The following is a 23,147-nucleotide window of genomic DNA, read 5'->3' as shown; positions in this document are numbered from 1 at the left end:
GTTCCAGGGAGTGACTGCTGTGGTGAGGCTGCAGGAAATGGGATTCGCAGCTTGAGTAGAGCAGGCTGAAAATGTTTCACTAGCTATAATACACCCGTGACAGCACATGGCTCTTGTTTTGGTAGTACCTTGTAAATTGTGAATCTAAAGCCAGAACATCAAATGACATCCCCCAAGCCACCAGCATCAAACTGTAGAATTCTCAAATCGTGATATTATTTTCGTAATTTTTACTGCATTGTGATTTAATATTATGAATGAATTAAAAAAAATGAAGGTGTCTCCTCTTGGCTGAGTGCTTTTGGGACATGCCATGGGCTGTGAATCGAGTAAGGCTAACAAGTGCAAACACACAAACACATGCACATTGAAACAGAGTTGGGAACTAACATCAGTGCATGAAAACAAGCTGAGACATGCATACTTTACTTTGCTGAGCTGATATGAAACCAGTGCACATGAATTAAGTAAAACACATAAATGAAAAGAATTTTTATTTTTTTTGGGTTTAATGTTACTGAACAAAGCGTCCAGCATTTTTAGTGTTTTTGCCCTCCAGATAAAACAATAAGAAGACAAATTCTGTTTTCTCTCTGTAGTAGCTTGGCAGCTGAGTCTATCCTTTGGGCAGTGTGATAACACAAATCACATTTCAGTGTCTAGTATACAGGTAATTGAAATTTGTAAGCGCCTAGGGTAGAGTGTCAAACGTGTGTCTTAGTGTGTCCCTCATATGACCGATGGCATACCATAAGCCTTTCAGACATTGTGTGAACCTGGCTGGAGCTGCAGGAAAAGGTCAGTGGAAAATCATCTCCTCACTCCGACCCGGTGACCAGAGGGATTTACACCTGTGTTGGAGAACTGGAATGTTATGTGCATATATGTCTTTTGCTGTCACAGTGTAGCCACAAGGGTTTACACAGACCTAAATATAGATATCCATATCATGCAGTGTATGTGAATGTTTGAAATTCTATATATAAGTACAGTATGTTAGTGAGAGTCCTCAGAAATCTGAACAGATTTGGAGTTGGAAGCACTGCATTTAAGATGAATTGGACCATTTCATTTTTTCCTGATTATTAATAGAATATTTGATTAACTAAGTGGCAATACAGTGTTTGTGTATAGCCAATGCTAGCCAAGATTGCAATGAGCCATGAGCTGTTGGTTTTCAGAATGAAAGTACTGTTGAAAGAAAAAAAGATAAGTGACACTCACATGTTTCATTTTATTGTTAACCTATATTGTATATTGACTTAAAGAGCAATGGTGGACTGAGTATGTGATTGTTTTTGATATGAGTGTACAGCAAACAGGATGGGAAAATGTTCTTCATGTGAGAAAATAAAGGTTTTCACTGTACATTCTCAGCGAAAAAGAAAAGATAAATCACTTTTTCAGTTTAGCTTTGCTACATTTGTGACAGAGCGAGTCAGCTATTGATTTCTTTTCCCCCACCTTCAACTGTCTTGTTGCTTAGGCACCTGGAAGTTAGACCTGAAGCACCAAAGGAAACTGTCTAAAAGAGTGATTAGATAGAAGCAGAAGCACTCTTATTTCTTCTTTTTTTAGTGAAGAATTCACACTTTGTTTAACCTGATATAAAATGATATCCAGATTGCTGCATGAATGCAAAAAGTATTACTACTGATGATGATGGGTTTCCTTTTTTGTTGTTAGTTTCCCTAAAAGCGCAGTTTTAAAGTGTGTGATTCTGTCACAGGTGGTCGGTGCAAAAGCTTGCGATATCTTGTTTATACATGAATGGGATGTTGGCAGATATTTTGTTTTTTACATAACCATAGTAGAATTTGTATAGATTAACTGTACTCTACCCAGGCTGTTGTGCTTTTGTCTCATTGAATGAATAGATCGGTGCATACCTTCCTTGATGTATCCTTACTGTTTGTAGGTTTGGACAGCATTTTGCTTGTCGTGTTTTACATCTGATATGATATAATGTATGCACATAAACATTTATTTATAATAACTATGCGCCACTATGTGATCTTGAACAATTCTCCCTGAAGCACTGTCTCTATCATGCAAATTATTGCTGTCTTGCAAAGGACTTGCTGGTATTAAAGTAGACCGTTCGTATTTATAAACCTCGTCACCACTCTTAGCCCGTGTACACATGTATAGGCTCATATGTACGTACTGTCTCCACACTGATAATCATAAAAATAATAGCTGACAGTAGACACCAGTGCTTAAACCATGGTGCGTGTATAGTCAACAAGAAGCAGGAGGCTTTGCAGTCACTGGTGAGCCATCATTTCTTGGTATCTCACCACTCATATTTTGTGCGTGGCTTATTTTACTTTGCCTCATTCAAATGTCATTAAGGTCCAATGTGCATCTGTCTTGCCCTTTAATATTTAATTATTCTGTCAGAAATAATGGTTGTAGTCATACTTCAAACAATAACTCTGTTTCTTTTTGTAAAGGCGTGAATTATTCATGGCACTCAACCTTTGCCTTGGGCACTGCTTGGAAACATAAAGATATACACTGCCTACAGGCATTTGCTCTTGTTTACGCCGAGTTCAACGGCTAACTTTTTGTCCTATACTTCCGACAGGATGTTGTATGTTCCTGCCTAAAACAGACATGTGGGATAACCTCATTGTTTGCGGGGGTTCACAGAGGGAAAAACTGGATATTTGTTTGTTTTTTGGAAGGGATAAAAAGTTCCAAACTGTGCTTCTGGTCTCGTTGTGGGGGTTTTTGTGTTTTTTTTCCCCAGTCTGTTTTGTTTAGCCTAAAGGATCTGCTTGTTCATTACAACCCTCTTCCCAAATGTTGATGGCTTCAGAGGTGATCCAAACTCTTCCAATTAAGACCCTCTGTGGCATTTCTGGGTGTTTTTCTTTTGCAGGTTTTTCTTTGTTTTGAGATATGACTCTCAGATCAGTACATTGAAAATAAACTGTGAATTTTAAGCTCATTAAAAATGACATCAAAAGCCATTTGTAGCCTGACTATTAGAGCAACACAATGCAGTGGTTTCAACTTATGTTCTCCAGGTCCAGCCTTAGACCTAATTTTAACAAGATTTTAACAAGATTATGAAGCATATCATATATGTCTATATACATATTTTTTTTAACCTGTGGTTAACTTTTCAAATGGTCCATTTGATCCCAAGGTACATTCTCGGTCCAAGGTCTCTCGTGTGGAGTTAATGGTGAATTTCATTGCGTAGAGACAACATTAATTCATCTCTTATTATCCGCCCGAGGCCCTTTATAGCTTCAGTGTATGTATCCATATAATGGTAACAACAACATATGCATGATGTTTGCCATTGTATGTGTTAGTAGGCGAGACAGGAGCACTGGCAGATTGCTGTAATAAATCTGGGCTCTAACAAGACGGACAGAATCAGCATGAGAGAGAGAGACTGTCGAGACTTCAAGAGGTAAAAGGTCTAACTATGAGAGAGAGGCACATCGAACTTTGTTGAATGTCAAAGTCTGAGAGAAAGTTAGATGGCGAGAGTGATAATAAATGAGGGGGTTATAATAAGCGAGACAGAGAATGGGAAGAATAGGGCGAGAGGAACAGAGTACTGCTCAGAGCGATCATAAAGTGTAGACCCCGGGGGCTGATTGTTGACTCATCAGTGATGTTTGCTGAAGTGTAAGATTCTGCCTCGAGCCACCCCAACACATGACTTGCTACATGCTACACAACAAAATCATTACCTTGTCTGTCTCCATCAGCTTACACCATACACTTCCCTCAACCTAATATAAACTGTGAATTTGTTTTGGCTCTGCCTTGAGTTGGAGATCTTTCATGGTAGAGCGTGTGGTTTTTGATGTGTGTAAGACACAGTCTTGAATGACGACACTGACTGATTTCAAAGACTTCAAGATTGCAGAGATTCTGGGTGCTCACTTTGTCATTGTACTGGCTTGTGTTACCCTTTAAAACCCCATTAATGAATGCCGTATAAACCAGTTTTAGTCAGCAAGTACAAACACTAATAAAAACCCAAGCAAAGAAAAAAGTATCAGTACAGTTAAAGCAGGAAGTAAAAAGAAGCCACAGGCCACTTACAGTTTTCTTTCTCTCTTAAGTAACCAAAAGTTACAGTTTTCAATGCACCAAACGGAGTTTTTACCCAAGATAAAAGCCTAATGGGCCGCATACAGATTGTGCCAAGGTACAGCCACGTACACCCTGCCAAAAGAGCTGATGCAATTTCGCTGTGATAATGGGTCATTAAAAATATATGTGTCGATGCTGTCATATAATCCCTTTGGTTTCTGTAAATGAGGCTTGTGTATGCTGTCATAGCTCAGAATCTCAGAAGGCCTGCGCTACCATAAAACAAAGGTGACAGGTAGCTCTTCCATAATTCATTTCCAGAAGGACAAACATATGCTTCCATTTTTCTTACCTTTCACGACTGCTTGTGCTGTTAGTATATTTAGCGCCTTATTTGGGCTTTTTGCATACTTTGCCTTAAGGCCAATCCAGTGGGTGTGGGGGGAAAAGGTGGCTGTGTTTCGTTCCATTTAAATTATGATGATGTCATGAGCAGTTTCTTAGAAGAGCATGGTCCTCAAATGGTTTACCTCTTTACCTGAATTCAGTACAATTTATTTATATAGCGCCAAGTCACAACAACAGTCGCGCTTTATATTGTAAGGTAGACCCTACAATAATACATACAGAGAAAACCCAACAATCAAATGACTCCCTATGAGCAAGCACTTTGGCGACAGTGGGAAGAAAAAACTCCCTTTTAACAGGAAGAAACCTCCGGCAGAATCAGGCTCAGGGAGGGGCGGGGCCATCTGCTGCGACTTCTGTTCTTCAGCTTTCAGGTCCCACTTCTGTGGAACCGGCTCCCAGTATGGATTCTGTACACAACGTACACCATCTCTTTTTTTAAGATTACGCTTGAAACTTGATAGTGCTTATGATCTGGGCTGGACCAGGGGACCCTGAACCTTTCCTCAATTGTACTGCAATAGGGCTAGGCTGCTGAGAGCTTCCCATGATGCACTCATCATTTCTTTGCTCACCTCTTTTCACCATTTGTGTTTATTAGGGCTGCAACAAACTATTATTTTGACAGTCGACTAGTTACCGATTATTTTTGCGATTAACCGACTAATCAGATCATGCATCCATTGGACATAAAACGTACAGCTTATTGCACCAGCATGCATCTGCTCTCATATAACTATCATTAGCTTACAGCTTTAAGTGTTTAAGGTATGTGCTAACTAAAAATAAAGACAAGATGATAGTTTATTAAATTTTAATGAAATTTGCAGATTGTTTCGGTGAAGTTTAATAAACTCCTTGCTATCTAAAATATAACACTGGAGTATATTCTCGAGCATCTCACACTTCTGATAATCAGTTGTCTGCTTGACATTTATTCAGCTGTGTAAAAACTATAACTTTAATCCCAGCCAAACCGATTTACTCAGGAACAAAAAAAAAAAATACTAAAAAAAGCCAAACAATAACATTTTTAAGTTATCTAAGTGACTTATATATGTTTAACCTGAGTAGCGAAGGACAGTGGTGGGTTTGAAAATGATTAGTGAGCCTTGAACCCCGGCTAGCTATCGAACTAGTGGGTAACAGACGTCTCCGAAAACGTTGGAGTGCTTTTGAAAATATGTGGTGTCTTGATAAACTGAGCAGATATTTGAGGTTTACACAGTTACATTCTCGCCTGAAAATATGTTAAACGTTTATTTTGTGACCCAGAAAGAATAATAAGAGTAACATTAAAACTAACTAGCTGCCACCATTGTTGGAAACTGTGCTGGGCTGCGCTATGAATTCTGGGACACAGCTTCTTCTTCTTCGGGGTTTAACGGCAGCTGGCATCCTTGTACATGCAGTGCTGCCATCTTCTGTTTCAGTCCGTTATTACACTCTTAAATCCTACTACTTATTCCTGTGTCTTTTGTGATCTTACAAAGCTTCAAACGACGCGTCGACTATTAAATCAGTCATCGACGATTTTGATAGTCGACATAATCGTGACTAGTCGACTAATTGTGGCAGCCCTAGTGTTTATACACCACTCTACTACTGAGCATTAGTTATTATTAATAATTATTTTCACACTCTGTCTTTTGTCCTGTCTTCTTCCCCTCACCTCCAACTGGTCGCAGCAGATGGCTGCCTCTTCTTGAACCTGGTTCTGGGTTTAAGAGGTTTCTTCCTCTTTAAAGGGATTTTTTCCTTCCCACTGTCACCAAGTGCTTGCTCATAGGAAGTCATCTGATTGTTGTATGTCTCTAATATTGTAGGTCTTTACTTTGCAATAGAAAGCAGCTTGATTTGAATCGAACTGAATTGTTTCCCACAGTTTTAACTTCTAACCAACAATAGTGTTTTTTTAGATGTGACCTCTCAAATTTCAAAGATTGTGATTTAGATGCACACACATAACAATTTTTTAAAAAGGGTGAATCTAAAGAGGCCTCAAAATATGTTTTTGCTTTTAATTTGACTCAGACCTGAAATGGACAGAATCCAGTAACACTTTATTTGCACTTTATTATTTATTTATTTAATATTGTAAAACATGAGATGCAAAAGTTCTTGAAAGATGCACCTTTTTAACAAACTTTAAGTCAATGAGAAGCTGGCTGGAAGCTAAGTTTAATCAGCTTATGGGAAGCAATTGCTGGGAGTTGTGTACTTATGAAAGTGGGCATGTTATTATTGGCCAATGGGAAAAATAAATAAAACATACATGTTAGGTAGAAGCAGAAGCTCAATAAAATAGATATGGAGATGACGCGGGCGTCTTCCCTGGGTCTCGCCTGAGTTTGTACATGCGGCAAGATGATAAACATGCACAAAAAGTGAAACTGAGGTAGTTTTTAGAGTTTCTTCTGCCTCACTGTCAGACAAAATCCCTTTAAGGCCTTTCACACTGAAGCAAGGACAGAGGGAGATAGAGACCCTGCAGAGGTAGTCAAGGTTCACTGATTAGCTTCAACATGATACCTCAGAAACCAGAGCCTGTTATCAGACTTATACTTCATTTCAGATAAATACTGTATTTTTTTTCTTTTTGCACCACTGAGAAGTGATGTGGTTGCAAGTGAGTGAAATGGAATAAAATTGAAGTGCTGTAATGCCTGTACTGCATGCACACTTAATATTGAATATTTTATTATGGGTTGTCTGTGAAGGTTCTCATAGACAAGGGTTCTGCGTTTTAGCATGATGGAGATTTAAACTAGCATTCTCTTCTCTTTTAGCTTTTCACATTAAGATGCTTTCAGATTTTGGTTGTGTGACTGACTGGACTGAAACGCCAAGAAATCAGAAGTCAAATATGCAGGACTGTCACATGACACAAAAGAATTGGCTTCATCAGAATCAGAAGAGGAATTCTTACCACGTTTTACTGTTTTTAATCGTGTATTAGTCGGAGACCGAGTCTCTGAAAAACCAGGTGTCTGCATCATGTTTAGGCTCCATTATATTACTGTATATAATGGAGCCTAAACAATGTGTAAAATAACCATTGGTGCTTAGTATATTTTTGTTGGTAGGAATAGCCTACTAATTTATTGCATTTGTTATGTAAGTAGAATTTCAAATGTGAAAGTAGTTCATAATACCAGTAGATGCTTATCATGCTGTCTGAAAACATACACTTGCATTCAGCTTGGTTGGGTGAATGGGCGCAACTTGGGTATGTAGTTAATGGGCAGGGATAGCTCAGTAGGTAGAGTGGTGTCCCCATGATCAGAAGGTCGGGGGTTTGGTACCCCTGAGCAAGGTACCGTCCCTACACACTGCTCCCCGGGCGCCCAATGGCTGCCCACTGCTTCACTGAGTGAATGGGTTAAATGCAGAGAGGAATTTCCCCACGGGGATCAATAAAGTACACTTTCTTCTTTCTTTAATCCTTAACAGTTACATCTGCAGCAAGTGTACTCTGTATTTTGCACATTTCTTTTTAAATCTGCATGAAATGTAGCATTTCTTGCTATTACCTTTGCACGGGAACATAGTAATGGTGAATTATAATTTGAGTGGTTCTTAAACTCTACTTCCAGATAAGCAGGGATGCTGTGTAAAGTGTAAAGAAAAAACAAATGTGAGGATTTGCAAATCATGTTAAACCATATGTTAAATTGAAAATGGTGAAAGGCAACATATTAAATGCTTAAAAAGAGAAATTGTATTGTTTTTAGATTGGAGAAATGCAAAGCACGGTTATGCACATGTGCATTGTTTTTATCATAGTTCATTGAGTGTTTCTACATTCACTGATAGAACCTTGCAATGACTGCTTCTCTTCTCTCCCAGGATTTGCATTTGTTTGTGACAGGAGATGTACTCGATCCTAAAAGCTAAAATGATAAGACAGTCAGATGAAAAGTGCGGCTGAAGTTCAGTGTGAAGGGGTGGTAGCATTCAGTCATTAGGAAAACTATTAGACTGATCTCTTGTTACTTCAGACAATCTAAAAAAGAAAAAAAATAATAATACTGCCAGATTTTGCATTTCCCAAAAATTTGTTTTCCAGCATTAGTAGTTTCAGCATTTGAAGTTCTGTTACCCTGCCCTTAGGTTAGGTATGTGATTTTCTTTTTGGAAAGGCTTCTATGTGCTGTGTGACATGGTTATGTTGAAGATGTTGAAACTTATTTTTTTGTGTGTTTTATTTACCTTTGGGCTTTATTCTGCTCCCCTTACTGAGTCTAAAGTCTCTCTAAATCTCTCTGATTTTTTTGCCGTTTACCACATTTCTCACTCCCAGCAGTGAAAAGTTGATTCTTTTGTTAAGGTTGTAATTAAAATAATGCCTCAACTCAAAAAAAGAAAGTTTGTTGCTCACAGGAACACAGTAAGAAAGTGGTAGAGTTGTGGACAAAGGTTCTATAGACTGCTATCGATGGCTCATGACAAGCAACCCTCCTCATCTTTTAAAGAATATGGCAATTTCGTTATTGCTTGGGCGTTCTGTGGCATCCATCCAAGTATATTAAAAGCTCAGTGAATGTCATTCAATCATTCTACAGCAATGGTAAATGTGCTGGTTAAGAAAATGTGAGTTTAAATATCACTGAGTGGCCGAGTCATTCACCTGATGAAGGTTAGGGTTAAGAAAGAGAATACTCAAAATGAGCAAAAGCTGCAGGTGACTATGGGGTACTACTGATGTTTGATTAATTAGTCACTCCACAACATTAAATGCGATCGTTGTATTTGATGTGAACCTTTTAAAAGTCAGGATGAAGAGAGCTATAGCTACACACTTCTTTCTAAACCCTCACGAATAAAGGTGAGACTAGGTGGATTTCTTTGAGTGTTGACATACTGAGTGTGAACAACAAAGATCTGTCTGCTTACGGCCTTCTGAACAACACTTCCTTTTAACAGCAGTTTTATTTAAAAATGCTTTTACAATGTGATGCCTCAAAATATGAGTATTTCTGCAAGACCCACTCTGAGAAATTTTAATGTGATCCTTATGCCATCGATTTATGAACTAGACTGAATAGCGTAGTCGGTTCAAGAGGGATTTGGTAGGTGGGGAAACTCTGAGTTTATGTATATCACCATGGGGAGAATAATCACTTAAAATAAAACACATAGTTATTTGTATTCTGAGCTCCATTAGATTTTACTTCATCTGCAGGCTGTAATCAGCTGACCTGTCCAGCCAGCTGAATTGTTGCTACCCTGTATCTGTCCACCATAGTGAATTACAGCAAACTACACCACAGTGCTGCAAACTAACCACTTTAGCATGCACTAAACCGTACTAAACTACCCCCTTTATACAACCTTTGAATAACCAAAAAAACCCAACTTATTATACATTGCACATCATAGATCCAATATCTGATTAAAAATTAAACAAATTAGGGTAGTTTCCATCAAATATTTCTTACTGAACATTCGTTACCTTTGAAAATATCTCTCATATTCCTTTCTTGTCCTGTCAAACATTTTTTCTCTCCCTGGGAAAAACAGCAACTGCACATTTGGCCACACACACAGTTTGTTTTTGCTGATGTTTGTGGAGCTGTTGTGTTTGAAACTACCTGCCACTTAAACAAAATTAGCACCATTTATGCTCGCTCCTTACAGTAGCACTAGCTAGATGCTGAAGTTGAGTAACCAATGTAAGATGGACAAATCACAGGGATTCAGCAGTATTATGCATTACTCTATTACTATGTATTTCTATTTACTGACGGTGTTGGAATGCCGCTCTGGATTGTTATGGCCCACATTAACCCCTGAGCATAATTCCATAAAGTGAAGGAATTACAATTCCAATGGCAAGTGGAGTAAACTATATGAAATCATGGACCTGTCTTACAAGGTGCACACAGTAAGGGTTGTTTGTTGATGTGTAACTTAGGGGAGATATTTTCTTGACACACATTGCTACACATTGCTTGCCTTAATGTCATCTGAGAACCATTTAGACATCATAACATACTTAGACATTGTTACTGACCAGGTGCATCCATTCATCGACAGTCTGCACTTTTTCAAATGGATATTTCCAGCAGGATAACAAGCCTTGTCACGAAGCACTCAACATCTCCAAATGGCTCCAGGAGCATGACAGTGATTTTAATTTACTTCACTTTCCTCGTGTACTTTCTTTAGATCCCAGCCCAATAGAGCACCTTTGAGATGTGGTGGCAAGGGTTTTTTTCCTTACAGTGTGAATGTGCTGGCAAATATCTGCAAGAACTGTGCGTGGAAACTATCACCGTTTCGAGCCCATGCCTGAACCAATTTTCTCTGTTTTGAAGTAGAAATGTCTTATGCAACTCTAGATAGGTGTATCTTTGAGTGTGGACTCCTCTGCCATTAAATTTAATGTAAATTATGTAATGTACGACCACCTAAGACTTTTCTTGATTGTTTAAATTGCATGGTTAATTTAAACGTTTCCCCTGATTCAATTCATATCTGCCAGACTGCACTTGAGATGGTAGAAAACCATTGAAGCCTCTTGTCACATTTTCCAGAATGACTGCTTTCAAATTGGAAAAAATTAGATTGCCATCACTCAAGAGAAGGATCAAAGTATAATTGTACATTTCATGCTTTATCAGTGCCTGGCAGGCATTACTGGTTTTGAGATACAGGAATATACGAATATCACGATCTAATACCCTGAGAGGTGTAGGATTAAAGGGACTTGCGTTGAGATAATTCAAGGTGAAGATGCAGATATGAAAATTGTTCCCATTGTCCAAGTGCAGTGCATTACACTACCATGACGAGGCCCTGAGGACAACAGATTCATCATAGTCCTGCATAAATTAGGTAACAAGTTTCCAATGATTTATTGACTTAATATCTGGACATGATTACAGCAAAGGAGCAGATTGGAGTCATGCATGGCTGGCTTTGGATTAGAGGCAAAAATGAGCGACATTGTGCTTGTGTTTTGTGTGTGTGTGTGCTCAGAGCACAGGAGTGCAGCCTCTAACGGGGTGTTGGTATGCTAATACCGCAGCAGTGAGCTGTCCCTAAGGGTAAAATCATCTCTTATTCAAACTCTTTTTCAGCCATAGGCATTTTTTCGACTCAGCAGATAAGGAAACAGGTCTGCCTGTGCTGCTTTGAGTGAGAACACCACTTCATGCGTGTCCATGTGTTTCCGTTTTGGGGGGATTTTTTTGCTTTATGAAGCTTGTTCGGCTGTCGTTTCATTCTTGACACTTTACATTTTGCAACAAGTAATAACTAGCGGGGTACCCTTATTAAAGCAAAAATTCAACAAACTACTACAACAATGAGATGTTAGACTACAAAAACATGTTATTGCTGTTCGTTTCATGTTTTCTGTATTGTCATTTGCCTCTTAGGCCATAAGATGCAGCGTTGCCTCCAGTGGCTTTTAGGGGTTACTTATTCCCTTGTTTCTGTTTCCTGCTAAGTGTCTTTTACTCCTTGTGTCTTTCTTAGCTTTGTAGTGGGGATAGTGGTTTCATGGTGGTTGGCTAGCTGCCAGAGGAGATGGGTACTGCTACAAAGTGAAGAAGACAGGAAAATTCTGCATAATTCATAGCCAGAAGGAAAAACATATGCTGCCTTTTCTACCTTTAGCAATTGCCTCTGTTGATTGTGTTATTTTTATTTGACACCTTTTCAGGTGGATCCTGTGTGTGCTTACACCTAGGTGAACACTGTTACTGGACAAAAAGCATGCCACACTTGCTTTTCATTTATAGATTTATAGATAGATTTATAGATTTTAGCCATATGAAGTCTGCTCTTCTGCAGCCCAGTTAATGATAATCTGTATGTTTGTGTACCAGTTAGAACAGATGCTTTTTCTACTTCATGGTACAATCACATTAGGAAAACAGTGGTTGGAGGCAGCGCCACAACAAAAAAAAAATGCTTTTAACCATGTAATGAATTCAGAAGATGGGAACCAGGTCTGCAACCACTCACCAGTTGTCTTACTGGGTCATAGAGAGGGTGTTAAAACTGCAATTAGACAGAGTGAGTCTCCTTTCACTTTAGTAGTTTACAATTGAATGGGTCCAGTTAGCAATTACATACAATCTATTTGTAATAATACAGGAATTTAACTGTGATAAATCAAAAGGAAATCACAAATTGGTTGATGTCTACATATACAGGATTTCACATGTAACTATTTACATTATTTACATTTAGAGTCCAGCCAGTATCTTATCTATCAATTACATACTAGTTATTTGAGAACTTTTGCAAAGTTGTCAGAGAGTGATTGCATTCATGCAGGACATTGGACATTATTTGGCAACAGGTTGCCTCCCACTAGGTGGTCACCTTGTAATTGAACGTACACGACACCCTCACCCTCTAGATGTCCTATTAGTCACCACAACTGCTTGCAGTTTTTCCTAGTCAAAGTTTTAAATGAATAGTAATTTTTAAAACTAAATCTAGTAAATCTGCTTCCTCAAATGGCTTTTCTGTTTGTATATTAAGCAAGCGTAGACCATATTTGTTCCTTATCATTATTAAACATATAAAGAATTTAACTTTGTCTTTATGATCAGCTCTTGCTGGATCCACCTGTTTTGATTTTGCATCTTAGGAACGCTATTTTATTCTGACTCTACCCACTAAAGCACAATAGTATGGTGTCTCGGATTAATTTTCTATGTGAACAATTAGTTTATTGTGAATTACTGTCACTTTAAAAGGCATTAATTATCTCAGTAATACAGTGCAGAATTTATTTTTATTGAAACGGAGGGCACTCATGGTTTTTTTCTATTGTTATTGTGATACCTGCATTTCAGACATAAAGGATTCAGTGCCCACAGTCACTGATGGAGTCATGGTGTGAGTGCGCATCTGTGCTGCTTGAATGGCGCAGTGTAAGTTGCCGCTTACTGACAGGGTTTACGGACCTGCCTGGCGCGATGAAGGGAAACTGCTCCTGCCAGATTTTGTGATAATTGCTGCTCTTTGGAAAACACTGTGAAGATAATAATTATCACGGTGACTCGGGACAAACAGAGAAATAAACTTATTGCAACAATGCGGTAAATGTAACCAGAATGGTGGGTTGAGTGTGGGAAAACAGAGAAAGGGATAAACAAGAGCCACATTGAGTATAAGTAGCCTTCAAGGTGCCTCCTAACCATCATTGTTGACACGCGCGCATAGAGTACATTTATTTGCACTGGCACGCACAACTGCACAGACACAAACACGAGTTGTCGCAGAGGTAGTGATCCAGTTGGTCATGTCTATTCATTTGGTAAAAAAAAATCTGATTATTTTCAAGGATGTGTACACATCGATATAATCAGGAATGCTTAATTGGAAATATTTATGCAGGGCATTATTTAAATAATTCTCTGTTCATTATCATAAGTTCTCCCTCACTGCTTTTATTAAGGACAAGATTTAATTATTTTGCGATAAACTGTAATGTTCTCATGTGACATTTCATCAAGAAATGGATGTTTTATTAAACTAAAGGTCAGATACTACAAATACTTCGGCCAGATACCTTCCATGTGCCTTTATGGTTATGGTGATGCAGCATGGACTCGGGTGACTTTCTGAGTGGTCTTTATTTATTCATTTTGGCTAAATCGGGATTGTTTAACACTTGAAATAGGAGCGATCGGCTAATACATATCATATTTAAAGTTCAGCTGAAATTGCTTGTCATACAGTAATATGTCCCATCTTTTTTTAAGAAAAAAAATCCAAATTCAATAGAGACAGAAAATAGTTTTTCTCTCTTTTATTTTAATGATTGCTCTTAATTTCTTATCTGCCTTAACGTGGAAATTTGTGTACATGCAGGCAGTCACCTCACATTAATTTAGGGCATATTTACATACATTTACATATTTACATTTACATATTTACAACACTGTTCTTTTGCAAGCAGTCACAGGGACTGATGTACTGTCTTTTGTCTTGCAACTTGGTTTCTTGAGTGAGTGGACAAACATTCACAGAGGAAAAGTGCTCTGCAAATGTCAGTTTGGGGGCAAGACAGCAAATTAACTGCTCTTGTGTGGTATATTTAACAGCGTGTAAACCTTCCTCCAAATTTTACTTGTTTTGGATGCTTGTCGTGTCCTTACTCTTCAGTACTACTGCTAACAAAATACTCCCTGCCCACGGCTTTTAGGCTACAGTGCCAGTTTGTTTATGCTTCCTCCCATTCCCCTGCCTGTGCCTGAGCTCACCTTGTCAGCTGCTGTCAATCCACTGCCCCCACCAACACACCCCTCCAGCAACAGGAAGGAAATGTAGCATTTCTGATATTTGCAAAGACATTTTGCTGTTTTTATACCTTCAAAATTGCAGTATTTTTTGCAGAAAAAAAGGGATTTTTTGCTTTTAGTTTAGGTGTTAAAACACCCTATTGTATGAAGGTCATTCCGAACATGTTAAATGCCATGGCACACCAAAAAAAGATGCACAGTTCAAAGGAATACCTAATTATTGGTTGTTCAGAAAATGCCACGGAAAGGTTTATAGTAGGGAGCAGATGTTAGTTTGCCTGAGAAAAATGTGACCTATAAAAAGCTACTGTCCAGAAAGAATATTGCACCAAAAGTCACATGTTTTACTGCAGCTTATAAAGTCCTGAAGTGCACTCGTAGTGTTATACTGTTCTTAACATAAAACTTATATTAATTGGAATTGTGAGGGCTAAAAATAACACAGATATCCCATCTGGAATCTGTGTGTGCGCGTGCGTTTGTGTGTCTGTGTGTGGCTGATATTGGTAAATAATAGCTTGATAAATCAGCCTCGCTGAAGGGTTGTGTAAATCAGCAGAATAAGATTGAACTGGCCAGCGATAGATGTCGTACAAATGCTGATACTGAATGCAGCTTGGCTGTTTTACTTGTCTGTCAGGGCAGAGACATGTGCATGTTATTCACTACAAGCAAGCGGCAGTAGCCGGTAGCAGCAGCCACACTCTTTGGGACTGTACAAACTAGTAAATCAGCTGAATCTTGACAGATCTAAACCTTTATTGGCACAAATTCACCTTCATGTTGTCTTCTGTTCTCTGTCCTCTGCTGCTTCTTTCCCTGCAGTTCTCTTTGGTCAGTTTGTGGTATTCCAGACTTTGACCAGCGATGTGGTCGAGATCTATGATGGTTCTTCAACAGATTCAGCCCTTCTCTCTTCCATATATGGATCACACTCAGGTAAGAGCATAACTCTCTGACTTTGAATCCTAGTGTCTCTTCGCTCACAACTATGGCTAGGGCCTTGAAAGTTCGAGTGCAGCATTTAGAATTGCGGGCAGTACATCACATGCGACTCAATTCTAATCAAATTACTATTTTTCCTTGACAAATTGAATGTCTGTTATCTGAGCCACTTCAAGCTGCTAGGGATAAAGATTGTTTCCGTTCATATATTCTCATATTGATATAATTACATTATGATTGTAATTGAATAAACTCCAGAGATTCCAATTAAAATAACAAAAGCAAACCAGCTGTTGTAAATTGTTGTCACATTCTACGTGGTTAGACTGTCAAAAATGTTGAAACAAAGAAAAGCACTGAATCCTTTGTGTTGTGCTGTACCACTTAAGAACATCCTTTTGATTTAAATTTAAATCACACCGATAATGTCTTGATTATGTTTTTCTTTTTGCTTTGTTATGTAGGTGAGACCCTACCTTTGAGTTCAGGAAACAAGATCATGCTAAAGTTTACCACAAATGGAACAGAAACAGCCAAAGGATTTCATTTTGTTTACCAAGGTAACGTTACATTTTCTGCTATAGTTCCAGAGTTTCATCCGCAGAATTATTTGCTACATTGACTGCATTTGTTTGCTTTCGGGGGAAGGTGAAGGTACTTTAGCCCAGAGCTCATCAAACAGAGGGCTGTTCAGCAGAGTGCCACTGGATGCGGCTGGGCATGTCTGAACAAAGCAGAATGATGTGGAGTCAAATAGCCTATCCTGGCAAAGCAGATGAGAGTGACTAATGACGCGCGAGGAGATTCACAAGGGCTTTACTGTTGCATTCTACCTCCTTTATCTTTCCTTGTCTCCTATTCCCTGTTGTATTTCTGCCTAACAAACCCACCCACCGCTCTTTGTCTTTCTTCTTCTAATGCTCGCTTCCTCCCCCTTTATCCTTAGCTGTCCCTCGGACAAGCGCCACTCAGTGTAGCTCAGTCCCTGAGCCCCGCTTTGGGAAGCGGATAGGGAATGACTTTGGCATCGGTATGGCAGTACTGTTTGAATGCAGTCCAGGCTACACGCTGCACGGCTCCAATGCCATCAGGTGCGAGGCTGTGCCCAATGCCCTGGCCCAGTGGAACGGCACTGTGCCCACATGTGTTGGTAAGCGTCATCATCCTCCAATCCTTGCCGCATGTCCGCATGTCCAAACACACACAAACGCACAAACACCAATCCAAAAAGTGGCTCAGGTGCATAAAAGCAGTTGGTGTCTGTTTTTTTGTTGGGGGTTTTTCCTGTCATTAGTTTTCCTAATGTCCATCACCCATTGCCATAATCTCAGGCTCTGGTAGATTAGACCAGCAGAGAGAAGCAACAGCAAACAGAACAAGCTTCACCCAAGGGTTTTAGGTTCCTGTGTTTTTCCAGATAAGTGGAAAAAATAAATATCCGTGTAAAGTAAATACATCCAACAACAACAGATCTTTCAAGAACTTTAATCTCTATATGCCCTCAGTATAATGTAGTTCAGTATAACAGCTCTGCTATAAAAGGTATTTTTAACAGATTAGCACTCCATATGCAAATAAATCTGGACAGAATATTCAAACACCGTCATTCTGTCCCGCAATGCCAAAATTGTAATGCTATCTATATTACATATGATGGGACCAGGCATGTGTACAATATAATACATTGTAGCTTTTGACAAGAATCATTATTAATGCACTCTTGATATAAATATAGTGCTTTGCAAGGTTAATGCCATTATAATGGATATGTTATAGGGCTTCCACGATTAGTCGACTATCAAAATCGTTGAAATAGTCGATGCGTCATTCGAAGCTTTGTAAGATCACAAAAGCCGCAGGAATAAGTAGTAGGATTTAAGAGTGTAATAACGGACTGAAACAGAAGATGGCAGCACTGCATGTACAAGGATGCCATCTGCCGTTAAATCCCGAAGAAGAAGAAGTAGCTCTGTCCCAGAATTCATAGCGCAGCCCAGCTCAGTTTCCAACAATGGCAGCAGCTACTTAGTTTTAATATTAGTCTTATTCTTTCTGGGTCACAAAATAAACGTTTAACATATTTTCAGGCGAGAATGTAACTGTGTAAACCTCTAATATCTGCTCAGTTTATCAAGACACCACATATCTTCAAAAGCGCTCTGACGTTTTCGGAGACGTCTGTTACCCACTAGCTTGATAGCTAGCCGGGGGCAAGGCTCACTAGAGCCCGTGAGAACACTGGACTCCCGGGAAATCATTTTCAAACCCACCACCGTCTTTCGCTACTCAGGTTAAACATGATATATAAGTCACTTAGATAACTTAAAAATGTTATTGTTTGGCTTTTTTTAGTATTTTATTTGTTCCTGAGTAAATCGGTTTGGCTGAGATTAAAGTTATAGTTTTTACATAGCTGAATAAATGTCAAGCAGACAACTGATTATCAGAAGTGTGAGATGCTCGAGAATATACTCCGGTGTCCCGTTATATTTTAGATAGCGAGTTTATTAAACTTCACCGAAACAATCTGCAAATTTCATTAACATTTAATAAACTATCATCTTGTCTTTATTTTTAGTTAGAACATACCTTAAAAACTTAAAGCTGTAAGCTAATGATAGTTATAGATAGATATAGATGCATGCTGGTGCAATAAGCTGTACGTTTTACGTCCAATGGATGCATGATCTGATTAGTCGATTAATCGCAAAAATAATCGGTGACTAGTCGACTGTCAAAATAATCATTTGTGGCAGCCCTAATATGTTATATGTTTCAAATTGCAGTATCAAAATGATGTGACAATGTGAAAGTGGTAATTTGCAGTGACAGATCTGCGGTGAATCCTCATTTTCTACACCTTATAAAGAATTTCTAGTCACTGTTTAGCTGACCAACCCACAGTTGTACCACTTTGGTTCTCGCTGACAGCTTACAGTGTTTTCTTAAACTGCAACAGGGAAAGGTCACAATGAAAAATGCTCTAGTAAACCCACTCTATAGCCTTCTACTACTCACTGCCAAACTTACACACACACAGTTACGATTGACTTAAAGAGTCTGTGTCAATGTGGAGAGAACCCGCTGTCGCTGCACCTTCTGTGAAGAGCTAGTGTTGAGCTGTAGTGTTGTAGCGTAACAATAATATCTAGTTTATAAGGTTGTTTTAAAAGACAGCAACTCTTGTTTCATATAAAAGATTTACAGTTCAAAACCAGTGACAAACAGGGACAGAGAAATTCATACATTTTTGACATAGACAGAAAATATAATTAACTAGCCATGATCCAACAGCCCTATTATTACAACAGCTCTTGGCGGCCTATCTAAGGTGGATGCGAACCATCTGCTGAAGGGACAGACATTTCTCCCTACATGGATGTTTGGCCAGCATGCACAAAACCATTTTACATGTAAATATACCTGCATGAATATGCATAGTCCATATTTGTGTACAGGATGATTTAGGTATGCTGTCAACAAGCACTGCTACCCATACCCAAAAGCGTGCAGAAGGACATGCAGTCAGTCTCACAAAGACACCCACATATCTGTCTTGGGGAGATCAAGGACTAAAGATGAAATGAGGTAAAATCTATTGAAGTCAGGCCTTGTGCCAGCCAGTAAATAGTACCAGCCGGTAAGTGCGAGAGATTTCCAGCCAGGGTTCATCCAAGTTGAGTGCCAAGTGGTAAGGGAATAGCAGTGGCACGCGCAGTTCCATTTTAAACATAGTGATTTTTATCTGGAGATTGAATCTGGCTGCAGCATCTCCCCCAGCGGCAGTGTACTCGCCCAGAATAATGGATATAGTTTCATGGAAGCCCAAAAAAACCCGCACCATGCTCAATTACTCAATCCCTCTTTATGTGATATGACGGCATCAGACACCGCTCTCTACAAGGTGTCCATGTTTCAGATGATATATTTTAATTTCCTCGTCCAGATGTGATTGACCTCGCTCGTCGTGCGGCTGTTGTATTTCTTTTGATTTTACACGTACAAAGCTGCTGAATGAGGGTTTTGCTGGTGAGTCTCTACAACGTCCTGTTGTGATTTAATTAGCCCCGCCTGAATGGATGCATAATGTTGGGGCAGACTTTGTTGAATTTTTATGTAGAGCAGTTGACTTGAATAAATAGATGTTTTTGTTTTATAAAAGGAGTTTAACTTGCAGCGCATAGACAGAGCTTCAAAAAAAAAAAAGCTAACCCTAACCCTTATGGCAGATCTTTTTCAACTGTGTGTGGACTCCTATGTCCCCATTAGATTGTGCAAATGACCGACTGCCTATTACAGGTTGAAGTAGAAGTGATAATGAAGTTAAACAGAGCATAATTGTCCCCTGGCTTGTTTCCTGCACGAGTGACAGAATTGCAGCTTAATCTCAAACACATACTTAATCACTTCTGATTGTAGAAAATCCTCATATTGCATAAGCTCACAGATTGCCATGATTCATGCTCGGCATGCCCACGCTATGGAATTTACTGTTGGCTTTTTCGAAGGTGTCAACAAGTAAACAGTGTCATGCAGAGTTTGTTTTTAAACAGTGGATTCTTGTTTTGCAATAGCCTCCCAAGACCAATTAAAGTGTCTCAGTCTGGGAGTGTGAAGCAAAGCCAGGCCAGAGTGCATCTCTGGAGCAAAATGAGCTGCTCTTGAGGTTTCGCTACATTTAAAAGTTTACTTAACTTTCCACAATGAAATCAGAAATTACTGCCAGTTTATCTAATGGTGTGTTTCTATTACTTTAACGCTTTTGTCTTTTTTTATTCATTTATAACTTTTACTTATTTGGCCAAAAACACATCTGTGAGAATGGGAACACAAATATTTTCTCCAATCCTTTCTATCAGATTTAGCTATGGGAGGTGTGGTGAAAGATTGAGGATAGTAGTGTGGTAGATGAAGGTTGACTGTAAAATTGAGCATTTATTCCATGGAAAGAACAAGTAACAGGCAGCCCAGAAATGGTAAACAAAATCCACAAGGCACAAGAAAGCACAGGGGAAAACAATAGGGACAGCACGGCTGGTAGGACGATTTGACAAAGGGCCAGGGGAGACAGGGACAATGAAAGCACAAGGTAATGAAGAAAGAGGAAACGGGAGGGGAACACAGCTGAAACTAATCTCAGAAAACCAGACAGGGCGAGTATATAAATACCAACCACAGTAGCCATGTGTTACCAAAATAAAACAGGAAGTAGCCAAACACTGGGACTCGGTACAAAAAGGCAGAACACAAGGGAATAATATATAGAACTAGGGAGCAAGAAGACAGCAAGGGAAAAAAGATACATGAATATAAACCCAAAGAAAACCAAGAATCAAAGATTTACATAAGGAAAACTAAAAAGTCCCAAAAAAACCAAAAATCACTGGGTAAAAGCCCCAGGACCGACCCAGGACCATAACAAATTATATGGATTAGCAGCTTTGCAGCTTGACTAATATATTTAGCGAGCAGAGATATCACTCAGTGTGACTATTGTATGCAGCATTAACGTGTCACATCAAGATGGATGAAAAATAGAGAATTCTGAAACTTGACAAAAGGTTGTTTCAACTGTGAAATGTATGCAACATTTAATGAAATGAATGTGTAATTTGTAAAAGTGCAAGAACCATTTAAGAATATGTTAAGCTATTATGTCACAGACATTACGTGATTAAAACATTTCCAATTATAAGCTCCTGTCACTTTCCTGCATATCAAACTGTGCAGTTTTATAGTGTAATATAATATATGGTCCCAACCTTTGTCTACCTACGCTAAGTCTAAAGCTTTCAGTCCTTTATTGCGGTCATATTTTCCAATCTCGCTTGACCAGTTGCATTTTCTCACAGGACCGAAATGAGTTGTGAAATTAGCCTTGTTCTCAAGGCGATGCTCTTCTTCTTGATGAATAACGAAGAAGAAGAAAAACAACCCACCGGAACACAACAAAGCTGACTGCACTTTGTTCATAAACTGGTTTCAATTTCTCTCAGGTGTTTGGCTCATCACTGAAGGGTTGGTAATAATAAAGATGTTGAGAAGAAATTCTTTTCTGTGCAGTATAGGCAGCATGAAACAATCTCTGCTTAGTTATCGCACAGCACTTCAAACCTTCAAAGAGCTTTTGAGTGGTGCCAACAGGATATGACATTCTCACGGTGTTGCTATGGATGTTATGGGCATTGACCTTTATTTTTTTCATTTTTAGACAAAACAATTGCACAAACTCGTATCCTACTTTCGTGCATGTATAGGAGATGACTGATTTCCATACCAAGTAGTCTGCACATGATGTGCTTTAGCAGAAGCTATGCCTGTGGTAGCGAGTATATAAGTGTGATGACTCCGCTCTGTGACTGCTGAGAGATGCAGTACAGAATTCATTGTCTCTAATGTGTCACTCAGTATGAAAAGCAACAAAGCAGTCACTTTGGCACCGTTCTCCAAGTGTCTTTCAGATGGTAGATATCACCTGTAAAATGCTGATAACCTTGAACTTGTGACTGTACTTTCTTGATAGCTAATGTGATATTTTTTTCTCTTTCTCCATCAGCCACTTTAGTGTTTATTGCAAAGGGAGTCTATTGTTTTTTTCCCCTAGTTTTCCATGTCTCCTCTTGTCACTTTCATTGTATCTGCCATCGGCTGATGGATATCAAAAATAGTGATTATCATTGACCTGCACGGGGTAAACCCTTGTCCTTGACAAAAAGTATTAGTCTCTTCTTTGTGAGAACACTTTGAACTACTCTGCTGAATGTCCTCTTAGACTGACAGCTATGTTTATGGTCCCATGCTGCAGAGAAACACACAAATGGTTGGTAACCTTCAACATCAGAGGACTGATAAAGAAATTACTTTGTTGGTTGTATTAAACAAAACAGAAGGTCTGTGATTCTTTTCACTTACCATTTTCTTCATCTCTTTAGTCAGCTGGTTTGAATATACTGCTTAATTTTTAGACAAGGTATCCGACAGTAATGTTGAAATATATGCCGTGACTTAAGTTGACTCGTACTTTGCAACTGGTGACAGCAGAACAATCGTTCCCAGGAGAGAAAACATAGAAATATACAGGGATAAAATATAAACCACTTTACACTTCTCCCTGATGATAAGGTGTCATAACACTTTATCATAACAGCACAATACCCTACAGGTTATTGCAGGTTTCTGTATTAGTCAGCAGAACTTTATTTCAATAGAAAGGGACTGCTTCTCATTGTAAGCCAGAATTCCTGCATAGAATAGTCCCGGTTGAATACTGGGGCCACTGGCATTCGTCTCAAAATGGTACTTTTGGTGGTGGTTGTTGTTTGAGTTATAATAAGCTTTATCGCACTCCTTGACAATTTCAGCACATCATACTCAGAGCTTCAATTCATCTGAGCGCTCAGAGGGTTGATAAATAAATGACTGGAGGCATTGGTAGCAACAGGGCATGCTCAGAATAGC

General features: G+C 39.0%; 1 protein-coding gene across 6 annotated transcripts in view; it reads left to right on the top strand.

Moving 5' to 3' along the window:
* The window catches only part of LOC146507873 (CUB and sushi domain-containing protein 3-like), a 147,736-nt gene that overhangs the window by 43,002 nt on the left and 81,587 nt on the right, over positions 1-23,147 (top strand). For all 6 annotated transcript variants that reach the window (XR_014876682.1, XR_014876681.1, XM_085176331.1 and 3 more), the window contains 3 exons: positions 15,570-15,683; positions 16,154-16,249; positions 16,636-16,839. Coding sequence is in view for 4 of the 6 variants with exons in the window: in XM_085176331.1 (XP_085032457.1) it covers positions 15,570-15,683; positions 16,154-16,249; positions 16,636-16,839 (414 nt within the window). In the remaining 2 variants the exon portion in view is untranslated. The remainder of the gene's footprint in view (positions 1-15,569; positions 15,684-16,153; positions 16,250-16,635; positions 16,840-23,147) is intronic.

The sequence above is a fragment of the Neolamprologus multifasciatus genome, chromosome 11 (assembly GCF_963576455.1).
Source record: "Neolamprologus multifasciatus chromosome 11, fNeoMul1.2, whole genome shotgun sequence".
Taxonomy (NCBI): domain Eukaryota; kingdom Metazoa; phylum Chordata; class Actinopteri; order Cichliformes; family Cichlidae; genus Neolamprologus; species Neolamprologus multifasciatus.
The sequence above is the reverse complement of the archived record's forward strand: the minus strand, read 5'-3'. Positions and strand labels throughout refer to the sequence as shown.